The sequence below is a fragment of the Dipodomys ordii genome, unplaced genomic scaffold (genome assembly GCF_000151885.1).
Source record: "Dipodomys ordii isolate 6190 unplaced genomic scaffold, Dord_2.0 Scaffold212, whole genome shotgun sequence".
Lineage (NCBI taxonomy): Eukaryota > Metazoa > Chordata > Mammalia > Rodentia > Heteromyidae > Dipodomys > Dipodomys ordii.
Genome location: NW_012267428.1, coordinates 1,166,880 through 1,186,078, shown reverse-complemented (window position 1 = coordinate 1,186,078; position 19,199 = coordinate 1,166,880). Strand labels below are relative to the sequence as shown.

The window sequence follows — 19,199 nt, the reverse complement described above, 5'->3', positions numbered from 1 at the left end:
AAAAAAAAAAAAAAGAATCTGATATGGGTGTTAATAGATACCATATAAAATCTAATACCAAGAGATAATGTCTACTTCACTCATAAAGCAATGCCAAATGAGGCTCAAAGAAATGAGAATAATCAAAATGGTTCATCTGAATATCTTTAGTGTAAGGTTTAAGATATGACAGTGGCCTAATAAGGGATGAGCCTTTCCCAATCTCTCAGTTTTCCCCTAAGGGGTTGAAGTTCATTTTGCCCAACAAGACAGCTGGAATTTCTTGGGACTCTGAGCAGGGCTCACTGATTACAGACAAGGAATCAAACCACATGCAGTGAACACTCACTTCTTGCTATGAACAAAATCCACTGTAGTGGAAATAAATGTGTTCATCAAACTAGTTTTGTTGTCCTCAAGCCAGAAAAACATAGATTTGTTCCTTACCTTGCTTGGTAATCTGAAAAGTCTTCTTGCTACAAAGGACAACAGCTTGAAGCATCTCATGGGGTGAGACATGAGCCTTGAAATTTCGTGGGTTCCAGAGCTTTCTCATCAGTTCTCCAAAACGCTGAACCAATAAGAACATGATATCCCCCGGAGGACGCTTGATGTTCTTATAATTGTCTTCTTCCAGGAAGTAGTTGCGGAGAGGAGGAACATTTGACAGAGCCTAGAAATCAAACACTCTGGTTAATCCAAGCCATTCTGCAGGGCTACTTGGAGCCAGGCTGTTCTAGCTAACATCCTTCTGATAGAATCTTCTGATGAACCTGGGAAAGCCTTGAAGAGCAGAAGTAAGCAGGCCCTTAGCAAATCCTTCCCAGAAGTGGCACTGTGATCTCGTCTTGAGCAAAAGAAGCTCAGGGAGAGCGCCCAGGCCCAGAGATCAAGCCCCAGGACCAGCTCCCCCCCAAAAAAAATTTTTTTAAAGAAAGAAAAACAGGTGTTCAAACACCTAGCCACTCATAAACTTATTAGTACTTTCCTTTTTTACTCTATGCCTATGACATTAAAATTCAATAAAGGCCAGAAATACAAACATTCTCTTTATTGTCTCTTTTGGTTGGAGTAGAAAAATTTACCTGGGGAACAAAAGTTCCAAATCTTTAAACTCTACACTAAAATAATGTAAAAATTACCTTAATACAATTTGATGGTTGTGGGGCTGGGAAGGTGGCTCAGTGGTAGAGTGCTTGCCTTGCATGCATGAGGCCCTGGGTTCGATTCCTCAGCATCACATAAGCAAAAAGAAAAAAGCCGAAGTGGCGCTGTGGCTCAAGTGGTAGCGTGCTGGCCTTGAGCTGAAGAGCTGAGGGACAGCGCCCAAGCCCAGAGTTCAGGCCCCACGATCGGACCCAAAAAAAATTTTTTTTGATATATATATTGTATATAAAAGTAAACACACATACTCTGATATGATAGAAAAGGTCAAGGTTTATAAGAACAAAAATAAATCTGACCTCATTAAGCAAAAAGATAAAGCTTCAGGAGAAAAGAAAAAAAAAGCATATATTCATTAATCTCAGGTAATAGACAGGATGGAAGACAACAGAATTAAAATATGTAAGTAGGGCCCGGTGCTGGTAGCTCACACCTTTAACCCTAGCTACTCAGGAGGCTGAGATTGAGGATCATGGTTCAAAGCCAGCCTGGGCAGGAAAGTCCAGGAGACTCTTATCTCCAATTAATCACCAGAAAACCAGAAGTGGTACTGTGGGTCAATCGATAGAGCACTTGGCCTTGAGCTGAAGAGTTCAGGGACAGTGCCAAGGCCCAGAGTTTAAGCCCCATAACTGACCAAAAAAAAAAAAAATGTAAGAAGGAAAGAAAGGAAGGAAGAAAGAAAGGAGGGAGGAAAGGAGGGAAGGAGGGAGGGAGAGAGGAAGGAAGGAAGGAAGGAAGGAAAGACAGACAATAAAGGGTTTCTGCTACTTAGAGTTAATCCAGGATATCTCTGGGGAAGACAACTCAGGTCACCATAATTAAAAAGGGGAACAAACTTATCAAAATCAGCTAAAGGAACAAGAACCTCCTGCTGGGGGGAGGGAAGAGTTGGGGAGGTGGGGAGGGAAGGGATGGTAGGGGAAAAACAAAGGAGGAGGTAACAATGCCTGATAGGAAATGTACTCATTACCTTACTCATGTAACTGTAACCCCTCTGTAGCTTTACAATAAAAAATATATACAAAAAAAAAAAAAAAGAACCTCCTGCTTACAGAATAATTACTAAACAGGAGAGTAACTTTCAAGAAGAGAAAGAGCATGGCTGATTCTCAGTTATCTTCCTTGTCAAGAGAGGCTGCTCTTTGGCATTGACAACAAATATAGCTAACTATCAATAGAAAGAAATTAGCAGACCTCCAGAGAACTGCCAAGTCTCTTTAATTCTATTTTAGTAGAAATATCATCCTTCTGTTTGTTCATGTAGCTATTCTTACACATAAAGAGACTCTTATGGGAACTAGAATTCACCAAGACTAACTGCACTATCCATGTCCAAATCTTACCTATATAAGAATAGTTTGCAAAATCAAGAAAGGCTATAGCCTTTCTCTATAGAGAAAGAACATGAAACGTCTCCACCTTAGAATTTAAGTTCTCCAGGAACAAGGGATCATACTAAAAGAATACACCGAATCTTTTTACCCAAGGTTTTATGGCAAAAATACAATGCAAAACAAGTTTAAGTATCAGATCACAAAAGGTACAAACTGGCACAATTTGTTTTCTGTCCAGAGCCACAATTTACCCTGAAATGAGGTACTTTCTGTATTTAAGTTCCAAGACTGAGGTAGTGTCATTAGAGTGATAGCAAATGGTAAAGGTCAACATTAGTTAAATTTTAGTTAATTTATCTATGAATCAGGAAATGGCTAAATGAGGCTCCCACACGACAGATTACATATATACATACACACACTTAGAAAAAAGTTGTACTACTATACAGTGTTAACTACCTAGAATAGTGCATTAGGGAAGTAAAGGAATAAGTAATTATATTACAAAGTTTTCACTTTTTTTTTTTTTGGCCAGTCCTGGGGGCTTGAACTCAGGGCCTGGGCACTGTCCCTCAGCTTCTTTTTGTTCAAGGTTAGCACTCTACTACTTGAGACAAAGTGCCACTTCCAGCTGCTTTATGTTATACTGAGGAATCAAACCCAGGGCCTCATGCTAGGCATGCACTCTACCACTAACCCACATTCCCAGCCCTAAAGTTTTCACTTAATGTGTGCACTTTTCTCTCAATAAGCCTGTGTCCATGTTTGCAATTTTTTTGGGGGAGGGGAGTAGTCAGTGTCTTATTTATATGTAGCCCAGGCTGGCCTTCAACCCTAGATCCTCCAGCTCCCACTTCTTGAACCAAGATAGGTTATTTTTTTTTTGGGGGGGGGGGCTCAGTGATGGGGCTTGAACTCTGGGCCTGGACCTGGTCCCTGAGCTCTTCAACTCAAGGTGAGCACTCTACCACTTGAGCCACAGCACCACTTCCGGTTTTCTGGTGGTTAAAGTCTCATAGACTTTCCTGCCCAAGCTGGCTTCTTAAACCACAAGCCTCAGATCTCAGCCTCCTGAGTAGCTAGGATTATAGCTGTGAGCCACTGGTGCTTTTCTTATTTGTGCCAGTACTAGGGGTTAAATTGAGGACCTGGGGCTAGGAAGGTGGCTCAGTGATAGAGTGTTTGTCTCTCATGCATGAGGCCCTGGGTTCAATTCCTCAGCACCACATAAACAGAAAAAGCCGGAAGTGGAGCTGTGGTTCAAGTAGTAGAATGTTAGCCTTAAGCTGAAGAGCTGAGGGACAGCGCCTAAGCCCAGAGTTCAAGCCCCATAACCGACAAAAAACTAAGGGCCTGAACTCTGTCTCTTAGCTTTTTCTAGCAAGGCTGGTGTTCTACCAATTGAGCCACAGCTCTACTCCTAGCTATTCAGTGGTCAATTGGGGAAAAGAATCTCCTAGGCTTTCTTGCCCACCTGGATTTAAATCGAGATCCTCAGACTCAGTCTCCTCAGTGGCCAGGATTACAAGCATGAGCCAATGACACCTAGCTTCTAACCTTCTACAATGTACATAGTTTGTTTTTGTTTTTTTGGGTCCAGTCATGGAGCCTGAACTCTGGGCCTGGGCGCTGTCCCTCAGCTCTTCAGCTCAAGGCTAGCACTCTACCACTTGAGCCACAGCACCACTTCTGGCTTTTTTCTTTTTGCTTATGTGGTGCTGAGGAATCGAACCCAGGGCCTCATGCAGGCAAGGCAAGTGCTCTACCACTGAGCTACCTTCCCAGCCCCTACCTCCAGTTTCTTGAAAACTACAAAATCCATAAGCCTAGAGACTGGAAAAAGTCACAGCATTTCTCCTTGACCAGAAAGATCCGTTCTGCTTGTCAAAGAACAATACTCAAGTAGAGATCACACCAGATCCAGTGTCTAGGATGGTCTGCTGGTACTCTACAAGAAAGCAGTTATTTCTGAGCCAATCTTCTTATTGCTTCTCAGTTACCGTGTTCTTATTTGATCTCACCTGAAGAACAGCATTGGCATAATCGTTGGCCTTTATGTTATTCAGTCCCACAATACCCGGCAGGTAGGTAGTACCATCATATGCCCGAGACAATTTGGCTTGCTTGTCCAAGTTTGCAATTTGTTGTTTTGTGAAAGTTGGTTTCAACACATACTACAAAGCAAAAGAAAATTCAAAATTATTTTACAGCTATAAACAGAATTTAAAAGTTATGTCTAAGCTGGGTGCTAGTAGCTCACATCTATAATCCTAGCTACTCAGGAGGCTGAGATCTGAGGATTGCAGTTCAAAGTTAGCCCAGGCAGGAAAGTCCGTGACACTCTTATCTCCAATTAACCATGAGAAAATTGGAAGTAGAGCTGTGGCTCAAAGTGGAGAGTGCTAGTTTTGAGCAAAAAAGCTCAGGGACAGTGCCCAGGCCCTGAGTTTAAGTGCCATGACTGACAAAACGAAACAAAAAAAAAAAAAACAATAATTAGAGATAAAGACCAAAATAACATGAGGTAGGTCTCCCACATTGCTAATCTTTGAGGAGTTCTCTATGTCTAAACACAATCACTGAATCTCAGGTCTTTCCTCAGACTTCCAGTCTGGTCAACTCCATAATCAATATCTATCAGATACCATGAGATTCTTAGTTCTCTAAGGGTAAGAGAAGCCTGAGTCTTGGGCAGAGTCGCACCCTTAACAGCACCCTCAATAGTAGCTAGCTTAGGAAAGGAACATTTCTTCACCTCTGTACAAGACTGGGGTGGGGGGGCTCCAAGGAACAAGACCACAAGCTTCACAGTCACAGATTTATAAGCCCATATGTCTTGGGCTGGACAGAGGTCATCATGAACTTGTTTTGTAACCCTGAATTTATTTTAATTTCTCTCTTTGTCCAGATTCTTCCCTGATATTAGGCAGGGCAGTTTCCTGGATATGTCAAAAACAATGTGTTGGGGCTGGGAAGGTGGCTCAGTGGTAGAGCACTTGCCTTGCATGCATGAGGCCAGCACCACATAAGCAAAAAGAAAAAAGCCAGAAGTGGCGCTGTGATTCAAGCGGTAGAGCACTAGCCTTGAGCTGGAATGCTGAGGGACAGCGCCCAGGCCCAGAGTTCAGGCCCCACAACCAGACCCCCTCCCCCAAAAAAAGAATGTATTGCGGGGCGCTAGTGGCTCACACCTGTAATCCTAGCTACTTAGGAGGCTGAGATCTGAGAATCGTAGTTCGAAGCCAGTACAGACAGTGAAGTCCATGAAACTCTTATCTCCAATAAACTACTAAGAAAAGATTGGAAGGGTGCTGTGGCTTAAGTGGTAGAGTGCTAGCCTTGAGCCAAAGAAGCTCTGAGATAGCACCCAGACTCTGAGTCCAAGCCCTAGGACTGGTACACATATACACAAAAAGAATGTGTCCCCAAAAAAGAATGTGTCCCAAACTTCCCCCTCTCAGATACATACCGTGATATCCTCCAGGGAGGAATCAATGATCTCATAGTTATCTGGAAGGCAATAAAACTTGAGGGTATGGAGATTGAGGAAGACATGGTGGCTGAATTGGACGCTGTGTATGTAGGCATGAGACTTCAAACCTCGGCCTGTATGGAAGGGCAAAAGGCTGTAAGAGAAAAGGTCTTAGAAAAAGCATAGATCAGATTTGCTTTTTCCTATGTACTAGAATGTGTTAAAAGCAGCAAAAATAAGCCATGTGTATAGCTCACGCCTATAATACTAGCTATTGAGGAGGATGAGATCTGAGGATTATGGTTTGAATTCTGCCAGTTCTGGAAGGAAAGTCCATGAGACTTACCAACTAACCACCAAAAGCCAGAAATGGAGCTGTGGTTCAAGTCGTATGGACTGGCCTTGAGCACAAAAGCTCAAGAACAGTGCCCATGCCTTGAGTTTAAGTCCCAAGAATAGCACACTCACACACAAAAAAGACATGCAGATAGTGCCCCAACAAGTTCATATTTTTAAAATATCCATCTTTACCTTGAAAGTATTTCCCACATACTAGACAGGCATAAGCATTGATATGTGAGAGGGAAATAGAACACAGCTTCTCAAAGTCAAAGTCCAGCACACTCCTGAAAGAACCAAAATAGCACAACAATAAAAATACAATTAATAGGGTAGGATATCTAGGAGGGTACCCAACTGAAGCAATGCTGGCTACATGTTTCACAAAATCACATAGCATCCTTCATAGAACAGTTCAAAAACCACATGTAACCACAGCAAGTTTCTATCATTCCCCACCTCAACCTACCACACTTTACAGCAATGTCATGTCTACACTGAACACACAATGCCCATAACTCTCTTCCTCATTAGATGCAGCTCTTACTTACCATGAATTCTTCAAGAGTGGATTCAACTAACCCTGGATCAACATACTTGGGAAAATAAGTAACTGCATCCACACTAGGCTCACTTACTTTATTGTGTCATTAGTTCCTAACAGATACAGTATGACAAGTATTTATTTTTTTTTGGGGGGGGGGTCCGGTCGTGGAGCCTGAACTCTGGGCCTGGGTGCTGTCCCTCAGCTCTTCAGCTCAAGGCTAGCGCTCTACCACTGGAGCCACAGCACCACTTCTGGCTTTTTTTTTCTTTGTGCTTATGTGGTACTGAGGAATCGAACCCAGGGCCTCATGCATGCAAGGCAAGCACTCTACCACTGAGCCACCTTCCCAGCCCTGACAAGTATTTATTTATATATATATAGCATTAACACTGAATTAGGGATTACTGAAAACCTAGAAATGACTTACAGTATATAGGAGGATGTATATGAGCTATATACAGATATCATCCTAGCTTAGAGAACTTGAGCATCCAAATTGGTCTTGGTACCAATCTCCCAAGTATACAAAGGGATAACCATATTTATAACCAGTCAAGGACTTTCTGTTATGGTCACTTTCTTAGGAGGCAAAGCTACAAGTAGAATTAAAGTAAAAAGACCCCACAATATCCTGGGGGTGAAAGGACATAAAAAGAGTGAATATAGCTGGATACCAGTAGCTCATACCTATAATTGTATCTACTCAGACAGTTGAGACCTGAGGATCATGGTTAAAAGCCAGTCCAAGCAGGAAATCCCATGAGACTTTTACTTCAAATTAATCACCAAAAAGCCAGAAGTGGATGTGTGGTTTAAATGGTGGACTCTTACTTCCAATTAACCACCAAAAAGCCAGAAGCAGATGTGGTTCAAATAGCAGAGTGCTAGACTTGAGTAAAAGAGCTCAAGGAAAGCTGGGCACTGGTGGCTCATACCTATAATCTTCAGGAGGCTGAGATCTGAGGATCACTGTTCAAAGCCAGCCAGGGCAGGAAAGTCTGTGAGACTCTTATCTCCAATAAACCACTAGAAAACCAGAAGTGGCACTGTGGGCTCAAGTGGTAGAGCACTAGCCTTGAGCTGAAGAGCTTAGGGACAGCACCCAAGCCCAGAGTTCAAGCCCCATGACTGACAAAAAAAAAAAAAAGAAAAGAAAAAAGCTCAAGGACAGTACTCAGACCCATGACCAGGAGGGGAGAGGATAGGGAGAGCGAATACAACCTTTGATAAAAATAAGTATTTTTTTGTTCATAAAAATAAACTGGAGGGATGCTGGGCATGGGTGGCTCACACCTATAATCCTAGCTATAAAGGAAGCTGAGATCTGTGGATTGAGGTTCAAAGCCAGCCCGGGCAGGAAAGTCCATGAGACTTGTATCTCCCATAAACTACTTAGAAAAAGCCAGAAGTGGTGTTGTGGCTCAAGTAGAGCACTAGCCTTGAGCACAAAGAAGCTCATGGACAACACACTGGCCAAGAGTTCAAGCCTCAGGACCCACAAGAAATAAATAAATAAAAATAAACTGGAGCCAGGCACCAGTGGCTCATGCCTGTTATCCTAGCTACTCACGAGGCTGAGATCTGAAGATCACAGTTCAAAGCCAGTCTGGGCAAGAAAATCCATGAGACTCTTTTTTTTTTTTTTTGGGTCCGGTTGTGGGGCCTGAACTCTGGGCCTGGGCGCTGTCCCTCAGCTCTTCAGCTCAAGGCTAGCGCTCTACCACTTGAGCCACGGTGCCACTTCCGGCTTTTTTCTTTTTGCTAATATGGTGCTGAGGAATTGAACCCAGGGCCTCATGCATGCAAGGCAAGCGCTCTACCACTGAGCCACCTTCCCAGTCCATCCATGAGACTCTTTATCTCCAATAAACTACCAGAAAACCAGAAGTGGCTCTGTGGCTCAAGTGGTAGAGTGCTAGCCTTGAGCTGAAGAGCTGAGGGACAGCACCCAGGCCTAGAGTTCAAGCTCCATCACCAACAAAACAAACAAACAAACAAACAAACTGGAAAAGAGTGGGATGGGTGATAATGTTGAAAGGGGTAACACTGATCAAGAGGCACTGCATTCATAAACTGCTGTTGAATGGCATTCCTTTGTACAACTACCTAAAGGAAAAAATATATACTTTAAAAATAAAAATAAATACAGGTGCCAGTGACTCACAGGCCAGCCCCAGAACCAGCACGTACACAAAAGAAAGTAAACATAACAAGAGAGCTGAGCATGATTGTACATACTTATAATCCTGTAATCACAGCATTCAAGAATCTATGGCAGGAGGATTTTGAGTTCAAGGCCTGTATGAGCTACATTGCAAGATCCTGTCTCAAAAAACATAAACATGGCAAGAAACATTTTCTCTGCAGTAAGCTTTAAAAGGAATCAAATTAGTGGATGTGTTGTTTAATGTACAATCCAAAAAACTTCCAACATAGATTACATTTTTCTTTTAGTACCCTCCAGCATCTCTATCACACTCACCTGTTAATGGTATCCAAGTATGGGCAGTGGCGGCTCCTCCGGTCTTCAGAATCAACACGGCCATTCTTTGCTAAAAGGAACACCATCATACATCAATTATCAACACACACACACACACACACACACACACACACAGAAAACCCCGATTAAAATAAGCTCAATCCTAAATTGAGCTCCTATTTTTCAGATGGCAAAAAACACCCCCTAAAAAAGCCCAGTAATGGGGACAGAAGGTGTAACTCACAAGGCCCTCAGTTAACTCACTTTTTTGGGGGGATGCCAGTCCTGGGGCTTAAACTCAGGGCCTGGGCACTGTCTTTGAGCTTTTGTACTCAAGGCCAGTGCTCTACCACTTAAGCCATAGCTCCACTTCTGGCCTTTGGGTAGTTAACTGGAGACAACAGTCTCATGAACTTTCCTGCCTGGGCTGGCTTGTAACTGAGATCCTCAGCATCCTTAGTAGCTAGGATTACAGGTATGAGCCACTGGCACCAGGATACATAGTACAGATTTTTAATAGTGATAAATAAAAAGTTCTATCTGTGGCTGGATGTGATGGTACACACCTATTATTGTAGTTTCTCAAGAGGCTAAGACTGGGAGGACCATGGTTGAAGGCCATCCTGGGCAAAATCCTTACAAGACCCCATCTCAATTAATAAAAAGCTGGACATGGAGGTACATGCCTGTCATCCCATGGATTTATAAAGAGGAGGATCGAGGTCTAGGACACCCAGAATAAAAAGTGAGAATCTATTAAAAATAAATAAATAAAAGGGGATGGGGATGTGGTTCATCCGCCTAGTAAGCACAAGGCCCTAATACTGACCCCAAAGAAGATCCTATTTTGGGGGGGGGGGGGGAGAGGGGAGGAAGAGTTCAGTAACAGAACAGTCCACAAACTAGGAGACTAACATACATGTTTACAACACATCTATCAATAAGCTTCATTATCACATAAAGGAATCCAAAGAAACATTAAAAATACCATGAAACACATCACAAGCAGTAAGATAAACTGTATATCCTCAAATCTACCACTGCTAAAGAACTGAGTAGGATCTGATATTTTACCAAACTATTTGCAAACTACAAGTTGGGTGGAGGCTAGTAGAACGCATGCTGCTATTTGGTCTAAAACAAAAGGTAAGATTATGGCAGGGATAGCAGTTGCCAGACTATACAGCACTGGGTCCGGTTACCAAACGGGATTATGAAAACAATACATTCCACATGATGGGTCTCATTACTCAAGGACACCCTAAGGGAATCGGAATCTTTTACAAATGCTAGGGCACCTGCCGCTTTCCTTCCCTAGGTAGAAGACAACCACCTCAGTCTAACAAGGCTGTTCACCACACCCACCACCTTGACCAGACAGTGCCAGAGACAAAGGCAATCAGCCTCTGGCCACACCCTAGGGCAAAACTCTGGAGAGACCACCGAATTGCGGGGGGGGGGGGGAAGGTGGAGATGCTAATGTGGATTCTAAGGATGGTAGTTACTTTCCACACCGGGGCTGAGGTCACCACGAAGTCCACCCGCTCACCCCCGCCCCGCTCTTCCCGCCTCCGGGCAAGGAAATGAAAGCTCTCTTTTTTCAGGCTGTGAAGGTGGAAGTTGCGCCCGGCCCCGGCCCCGCGCACCTCGCACCTCCCGCTCGGGCTCCGAGTCCTCGTCGGCCTCGCGCTCGCGCTTCACCCGCACGGGCGGGACCGCCGCGGGCGGCAGCGGCGGCGCCTCGCGCGCGCTCGCCGGCTTGACCTCGCGCTTCACGCGCACCGGGCTGCCCCGGGAGCCTGCCGCCTCGGGCTCCCGCTCCCGGTCTCGCTCCCGCTTGACCCGACTCGAGCTGCCCCGCGACTCGGACTCGCGCTTCCCGCGGGCGGAACCACGAGACTCCCGCTTAGATCGGCTGGACATCGCCACTATTACCGCAGGACTGAGCGCAGGCGCCGGGCACGCTCGAGCGCGCGGCCCGCGGCCAATCAGGAGAAGAAGAAGAGCAGGTCAACGCAAACTCGCTACGAATCGCCGAGGAGGACAAATCTAGCTGCTGAAGCCGTACGGGGAGTAGGTGCGTTGCTGCGGGCCGTTCCTGGGCCTACCGCCTCAATACCCGTAGTTTCTTCCCCGATTAAAGAGATCAGTGCCTTTGATTAGTTAGTTTTCTGGATAAAGGAAACTGTCTTGCCACTCCAGATCTTTAAAGACACGCCGTGTTGTCTCCTCCACACCTGAAGACTGGTGACCTTGCACAGGAAAAGGAGACAATATCCTCAAATTATCTCCTTCATGCTTTTAATCCCAGTTTAGTGGGTTATTGGTATCAGGAAAATGCAAAGGCCCTACCGGGGTGCACTTACACATGAAGCTAGTAAAACTGCAGATTCAAGACCTGCCTTGAACTTGACTCTTTTGGAAATGTTTTGGGTAAGATGGGTATGGAAAGGGGTAAGGATATTGTTTTGTGGTGCTGGGGATCAAACCCAGAGCCTCACACTGGCTAAGCACAGGCTTTACCACTGAGCCACATTCCTAACACCTACTTAGGACTTTTTTATTTTTTTATTATAAAGGTGATATACAGAGGTGTTAGTTATGTAAGTCAGGTAATGAGTACATTTCTTTTTGGACAATGTTTACCTTTTCCCTCTCTTCCTCAAGTTTTTCCCTCCCATCCTGCCCACAAGTTGTACAGTTCATTTCAACATTGTGTTTAGTGAGTACCACTGCTGCATTTGCTTACCCTTTGTCCCTCCATTTCTGTGCCCTCCCCTTTATTCTCCAAAAGTGATTTGGGTTTTTTTTAACCTTTCCATTGAAATACAATTGACATATTGGATATTGAGCATTTAACATGTACTATTTGCTAAATTCTTGTTTGGACACTTGTGAAGCTATCACTACAATCAAGGAAGGGAACCTGTCCCACCCTAGAAGGGTCCTGTACCTCTAAAGTATCTCCACCTGGACCACTAACTTACTGTAACTATAGTAATTGTATATTCTGTAGTTTTATACCCAGGTATCATAGAGTGTGGCCTGGCTTGTTTCACTTTCTGTCTTTTCCATGATCCCATCATGGTGAAGTGTTTGGGCAGCTCATTCCTTTGTCTTGTATTGTGGTATTCCATTTTGTGGATGCACAATCATTCCGTTTTGTGGATGTTCCAATCACGAATTCCTGATTTTGACTTTTTTTTTTGGTGGGTCATGAGCCTGAACTCTGAGTCTGGGCACTGTCCCTCAGCTCTTCAGCTCAAGGCAAGCGCTCTACCACTTGAGCCACAGTGCCACTTCCGGCTTTTTCTGCTTATGTGGTACTGAGGAATCGAACCCAGGGCCTCATGCATGCAAGGCAAGCACTCTACCACTGAGCCACCTTCCCAGCCCTGGTTTTGACTTTTTAAAAGAAGGCATTGAAGGCCCTGGCTCCTTCTGCAGGGACAGTTAAGTCACCTGTGCAGTAGGCACTCGAGTGGCTTGTGAAAGGGCAACATAGTGGAGCTGGGGGGGTGAAGCCTGAAAGCCTTCTCACAGCCAAGCACAAAGCACCTTGCAGCCTCATCACCTATTTGTGATAGTTGTCCATGTCCCCATTTACAAATGAGAAAACGAGGTCATAGGAAGGCTACCCGAAAGTCACAAAATCGGTGTTAAAGAGTTATACAGTCTCTCCACTCATCTGATCGAATCACTACTAAATAACCCCATGCTGATGATCACATATATGGTCTATGTATGCACACCGGAGGGAAACCAGGAAGACAACACAGAACTAGAAGGAAAAACATACAACAGCGGGACCCATCAGCTGCACTGGACATCGACCAAAATGAACTAAGCAACTCAATGGCAGCGATGGGAGGGAGGGAACAAGTGGGAAAGAGGGAACAGCCCATGCTATGCAAAACAAAGAAATGTACATATCACCCAATGTGGAAGAAATAACTGTATTGCAAAGCTCATAGAACTCATAAATGTTATAGACCGTGATAGACAATTTGCTCCATGAAAGTTAGAATGTGTTTGTGACTTTAACTACGCATCACTATCCCACAATACTCTGAAATTTGGGAAATTATGTAACCACTTAATCACAATAAAAAAATTTGAAAAAAAAAACTTCTACAATCTCTATCCTCAGGGGAAAAAAAGTGATGTTAATGGGTGCTTTTGTTTGGTTTACATTTTTCTGAACGTCCTGATTTACCTTTTGAAAACGAGTTCCCGTTTCCCATTGATACAACTACAAAGACAACAAAAGCCCGCCCTAGCGGAGGAAATCCCGCCCCTTCCGCGCCGCCAACTCTGCGTGCTGGGATGCTCGGCCTGCCACGCCTCCTGGGAGCGGAAGTCAGGCTTCGGGACCGGAAGTCAAGATTCGGGGCCCGAAGCGTTGCGAGCCGCAGTCCCGGGTGTCGGGGGAAAGGTGTCGTTTGGGCAGTTGAAGCCGCTGTGGTTCTGCGCCCAGGCTTCTCCATGGAGGCGGTGCCGGATCCCGGGCCGGGGCTCTGTTGCAAGCCTGGCGGGCGGCTGGACATGAACCACGGCTTCGTGCACCACATCCGACGGAACCAGCTCGCTCGGTACCGTCCCGCCCTGCTCTCGTCACCCCTGGTCCGGGCTGGCCCAGTGCGGCAGTCCCTGACTCCCGCTCGGCTCCCTGCAGGGACGACTACGACAAGAAGGTGAAACAGGCGGCCAAGGAGAAGGCCCGGAGGCGGCACATGCCTGGGCCGACGCGGCCTCGCAAGCCCGACCTGCAAGTGTACCTGCCGCGACACCGAGGTGAGATGCCGTTCCGCCTGCCGCCCTCCCTGCGGCGCCTCCCCCTTCTCCATAGGGAGAACCCCACTTCCCAGCCCAGCACTCAGAATCCCGCCCCCCCAGCCTCCACCTCAACGATCCCAGGTCTCCGCGTGGAGCTTCACCTGGCCTCCCCCAGCGAAGCATCTCTAGCTCAGAGAGTACTGGGAATCGGCAAGGAAGCATTTGTCTGCCTGTTAGTTCCACCGTACTGCATTCCCACTAGCTCACAGAGCCTCACTCACAAACCAGCAACCAGAACATAAAGAATCAACCAACAAAAAAGTCTCCTTCCCCCCCGCCACCAGCTTTCTTCCGACCTAGAAATCACAGTAACAAATTTGTGAAACTTAAGTTTATCTACTGTAGCTTGCAGTTTTAGATACTGCATATATTACCTCTATAATACCCCGTATGTGGAGAACTGGTCATTCTGTTTTCACCGTCACAGAGAGGCACAGAGAGGTTAGCTAATATGCCCAAGATCTCAGCTCTAGTAAATGGCTGTGCTTAGATCTCAACCCAGACAGAGATCATTCATCCTTCCAGTAGCCTCCAGTCCTGTTTGCTGGAGTCCACCTGTCAGGTACCTACTTTGTGACAGGAATGTGCTGGTTTCCAGAGCAGGAATACAAAGGGAAGTGAAATTCCTGATGAGCAGTACAACATACTACACAGGAAGCCCTCTCTGAAGATGGGGGCTTCTTTGTAGTAAGTTTTCCTGAATCATCTCAGTGGACAAAGGTGACAGGAGTTTCAGCAGCATCCCCCTCTTCCCTCTTACTCTGGTTCATCTTTCCAGATGTCTCTAACCATCCAGTCAACCCAGACTGTGAAGAGTCCGGTGATAGCAGCAGTAGTGGCAGCTCCGAGCTGGAGCCTCCTGGCCGTCAGCTCTTCTGCTTAGAATATGAGGCGGACAGTGGAGAGGTCACATCAGTTATCGTCTATCAGGTATGCCTCATAAATACAGCTGCAACCTGAAGGTGTTGGGTCATACAGAAATCACTGCTAGGCCCCGAACCATTGTTTACCTCAGAGCCAATGGGAAGTTTCTAGTCCACGGGGAAACTGAGGACTTCTGGGTGATGCTTTCCAGACAGCTCTCTCCAGTCATTGTCACAGTAATTGTCAGTAGGGGAAACAGGGAGGATTTATGGTCCCCAGTTGAGAATCATGATCACAGTGGACTTCTGAGAAATGGTAGGTGTCAGCAGGAAGCCTCAAGCCAAATGGAGTTCTGTGCATGTTGTATAGATACAGGGTAGGTCACCCTTCCTGAAGAGACCAGGCCCTGAGCTTCCTGACTCTTCTTTCACATAGGATGATGATCCAGGAAGGGTGAGTGAGGAGGTATCAGCACACACACCTCTGGATGCACCCATGCAAGAGGCCCTCAAGTTGCGTATCCAGGAGGAGATTGCAAAGCGCCAAAGTCAACACTAACCAGGTTGAAGGCATTCTCTCCAGACTGGATTCACTGCACTTGGAAGAATTCTGCCCAGGGAACTCACCCCTTGTTTGGGGGTGCCAGAACCAGTCTATCTGATTTGAGACCCTGTAGAGCTGCTACATCCACTAGGGTGTTGCAGGGCAACATATGGTCTACCTCTCTGGCTGCTATTCTTTCTTAGATATTGGCCATGTGCCCAGCCTATTTTTCTGGAATTTTTTTTTGAAAATTTTGCTTTGCTAATTTGCTTCAGAGAGAACCAGGGTTTGTGAAACCTTTTGCCAATGTGGTGCTGATCACTGAGGTCATCTGGCCACTCCATGAGCCACGTTCCACTCAGCCTCTAAAGCCATGTGTATTATTTTAAAAGTCTTTTTTCTTTCCTTTTCAGTTTCTTTGTTCTTTTCCCCTCTTTTTTGTCTCAGGTAAAATCCATCAGTTTTTTCCCCCCACTTCTGTTCAGTACTTTGGGTGTGGGGAAGCTCCACTTTCTAACAAGTTCTCCAAGTAATTCTGATATCAATAAAGTGGGAGAACTTTTTTTTGAGGCCTACTTGGAAGCATGTCTCCTTCCCCTTCCATGCCTTTTCCAAGTTGCTCATGTTCTACTGCTCTGTAGTTTAGGAAACTACAGATAGAAGACCTCAGAAGAAAAGGCTAGAACTAAACAGTGGCACCAAAACTTGCTTTAGCGAAGGCTGCAGAATTATAGTTTTTTATCTCAGCCCCTAGCCGTGAATAGGTTATCAGCTCAGACTAAAGGGGAACTATGAAAACAAGTTTGACAGTGACTCTCCCATGGTTACTTCATAGTTGAGCATGCATGCCAAGGGAAACTCAACACTAGCGATAATCGGTCTTTTAAAGCTCTAGTTTCTTTCTCTGTTCCTCCTCCGCCTCCCCCTTCTCTTTCTCTTCCCCCTCCCAATGAATACCTTCTCCTGTATCCCTTTCTCCTCTCCCTACTTCCCAAGAGTAAATAACTGATCCTTAAGGTATAAAAATTCCCAGGAAATCTCAGACATGGGGACGCACATCTGTATGTAATTCCAGCACTCAGGAGGTAGAAATAGGAAGATCATGAGTTCAAAGCCAGCCTGGAGTACGTCTTGTCTCAAAAAGAAAAAGAAAAGAAGATGATCCCTAGCAATAGTCCTCTCATCTAGAGAACGGTTTTTCCTTATTCAAGGTTAGGCTAGGATCTGAAGTCCTCAAGACACCCTGTGCACCAGAGATAGTCTTGACTTTAATGACTGGAAATGTGGGCTCTTAAGCCTCTGAACACTAAGACTTACTAAACCCCTAAGGTCTCTGCTTCAAGGGCTTCTCTGCATGAGGGTCTCAAGATCAGTCTGGCTGCTTTACCTCAGCAAGTTTTCTCATAAAAAGCACCTTAGAGTTTTATTGGTTCATGTCTTGCATCCCTGACACACACAGACACAAAATGGGTCAAGGCAGCTACTTCAAGTAGGCTATTAAAATATTAAACACTGTTGGATTTTGCTGGAAGAATGCTAGGGTGGCCAGTGAGGTGGTAAGTTTTTAAAGGGGCCTGGTAATGAAGAAGCCAGGAACCAGAAGTGCACCAGAACCACAGCACTGGCCCAGGGTTAAGTGCCTTATACTTGTTAGTCGTGGACTCCATTCTGCTGTCAAGGAGAAAGTCTTTGCCCTCTACTTATGTAACTATGCAAGAAGTGCCTTTGGACTTACAGTGTAAACTATCCTCTTGAGTCAAGGAGGCCCTGCCAACTCCACCCCACTCTTCCTGCAGGTCAGAGGACCAGTCACTTTAATTCTCTAGCTCTTCAGCTGATTTTATAACTTAAAATGTAGGATTTCCCTCTTAGGCTTCTCAGGCTGGAAATACTTTTTGAAGTCTCTCTTCTTAAAGCTATATCACAAATTTCCTGGTATTGGAAAAAAAAAACCCAAAGCATTGGAGGACACCTAAAATTTTAGCCTTCATTCCTGTTTCTCAGGAAAAGAAGAGGTTAAAGGCAGCAATTAGTATGAACCTGTTGTGTCCTTTTATGTGTTTGCTCACACAATTAAGACCTCAGGTAGGAAACTAATGGAAAAATCTTTATTATTAAAACAATTTTTTTTCTTGAGGCACTTTATTGTGTCTATAAAATATTTTCTGCCCAAGAAAGCACTTCTTTGGTTCTTAGCTAATTTATGTAATATCTGTAAATAAAGCAGTTGTCCTTATGCTAAAGGTAGGCGTGTTGGAGCTGATGCTCTGTCTCCAGATGTGCCTGAAATGCCTCTCGCCTTTCAGCTCAGCCTCATTGCTTACGCCACTCCTCATCTGAGGTCCAAGATGGTACTTTGCAGCTTGCCAGACCTGCCACCAGACATCTGTCACCTATTTTAAAAAGCAGTGCTTTTCCATCAAGGAACATGTCCAGAGCAGTTTTTACAGTTCCCCAGATGACCCCAAGAAGACTGCCCTGTGCTGGGTGGTGAGGTAGGAGCCATGTTGGACCAGGTGGAACTTCTAAGCAGGTGGCTTCAGAAAACAACACTTATTTGACCAGGTATGTTTCTGGCTATTTTAAAACACACACGCACACACAAAACAAAAAGAAAGGCAAATTGGGGCTGGGAAGGTAGCTCAGGGGTAGAGCGCTTGCCTTGCATGCTCAAGGCCCTGGGTTCGATTCCTCAGCACCACATAAGCAAAAAGAAAAAAGCCGGAAGTGGCGCTGTGGCTCAAGTGGTAGAGCTAGTCTTGAGCTGAAGAGCTGAGGGACAGTGCCCAGGCCCAGAGTTCAGGCCCCACGACCGGACCAAAAAAAAGGCAAATTGCAAGTCCATAATGAAGTATTTGATGACTGAAGTCTGAGCCTAGATTTTAAGGCTTTGTTTTTCCTGGGCCACAATGGCTTATATTACTGATAAAAAGGAAGCTAATTTTCAGAGGCCTATGCAAGAGTAAACCCTAAACCTTGAGTTGTAGACAGCTGGGATACCTGGAGGTCTTTGAAGGAGAGACTATAAAATTGTAAGTACTGAGAGTGGGAGCCTCTGCAGTCCAGCCCAGTGGAAGGGTCATCCTATCTCCCTGGTTGTCTGAGGAGCACACCAATTAGACATTAGCCCAGGCAGGTAGCAGGAAGCTCTATGGGGTGGTGAATATCCTGTTGTACATTTGGCAGGATCCATGTGTGGCAGTGATAGGTGTTCCCAGGTGGTAACAAATGTAAATGAGGGCTGTGCGTGTAGAAAGAAGAATAAGGACACATGACTACCACTGAGACGGCTGGGAAAAATCACCTTAAATTCAGTTTGAAACCTTTAACTCCTCTGAATGCCTGCCCTGTCCTTGAATCACATGGTGAAGAAGCCATATTTCCCTAGGATTTGGAGTGAAGGTGCTAGTAAATGCCTTCCCCAGAACCAACAGAACAAGAGGCTGGGTGCACTGGCTGTGCCATGGTGCTAAATGTATAAGAGCCATATGTTCTTTATTCTCGTTTCCAATGTTTGTATGTATGGATGAATAAAATGAAGTGTGCAAAGTATTTGAAAATCATAGGAGGAAGTTACTTTTTGAGTACAATATTTTTTAAATCAATAAACGCTTTTTACAGCCCTGTTTTTGTCAA

General features: G+C 45.1%; 2 protein-coding genes across 2 annotated transcripts in view; one reads left to right on the top strand and one right to left on the bottom strand.

The window, feature by feature from the left end:
- Usp39 (ubiquitin specific peptidase 39) overlaps positions 1-11,311 on the bottom strand; it is a 27,625-nt gene extending 16,314 nt beyond the window's left edge. The window contains exons 1-6 of the mRNA XM_013035457.1: positions 10,967-11,311; positions 9,321-9,390; positions 6,484-6,578; positions 5,950-6,086; positions 4,502-4,654; positions 427-652 (exon numbers count right to left, since the gene is read on the bottom strand). Of these exons, the coding sequence (XP_012890911.1) occupies positions 427-652; positions 4,502-4,654; positions 5,950-6,086; positions 6,484-6,578; positions 9,321-9,390; positions 10,967-11,243 (958 nt within the window). The 5' untranslated portion in view covers positions 11,244-11,311. The remainder of the gene's footprint in view (positions 1-426; positions 653-4,501; positions 4,655-5,949; positions 6,087-6,483; positions 6,579-9,320; positions 9,391-10,966) is intronic.
- Positions 11,312-13,714: 2,403 nt separating this feature from the next.
- LOC106000218 (chromosome unknown open reading frame, human C2orf68) lies at positions 13,715-17,962 on the top strand. The gene is made up of 4 exons (XM_013035456.1): positions 13,715-13,912; positions 13,996-14,114; positions 14,935-15,086; positions 15,456-17,962. The coding sequence occupies exons 1-4, from the start codon at positions 13,806-13,808 to the stop codon at positions 15,576-15,578; spliced, it is 501 nt and encodes a 166-aa protein (XP_012890910.1). The 5' UTR covers positions 13,715-13,805; the 3' UTR covers positions 15,579-17,962.
- Positions 17,963-19,199: the final 1,237 nt, after the last annotated feature.

What these genes read in the sequence shown, in the direction of transcription:
- LOC106000218 (XM_013035456.1), top strand. Translation starts at nt 13,806, where the DNA reads ATGGAGGCGGTGCCGGATCCCGGGCCGGGGCTCTGTTGCAAGCCTGGC. An exon ending in CGACGGAACCAGCTCGCTCG is followed by an intron (nt 13,913 to 13,995) that starts GTACCGTCCCGC and finishes GGCTCCCTGCAG; the next exon opens with GGACGACTACGACAAGAAGG. An exon ending in CATCAGTTATCGTCTATCAG is followed by an intron (nt 15,087 to 15,455) that starts GTATGCCTCATA and finishes TCTTTCACATAG; the next exon opens with GATGATGATCCAGGAAGGGT.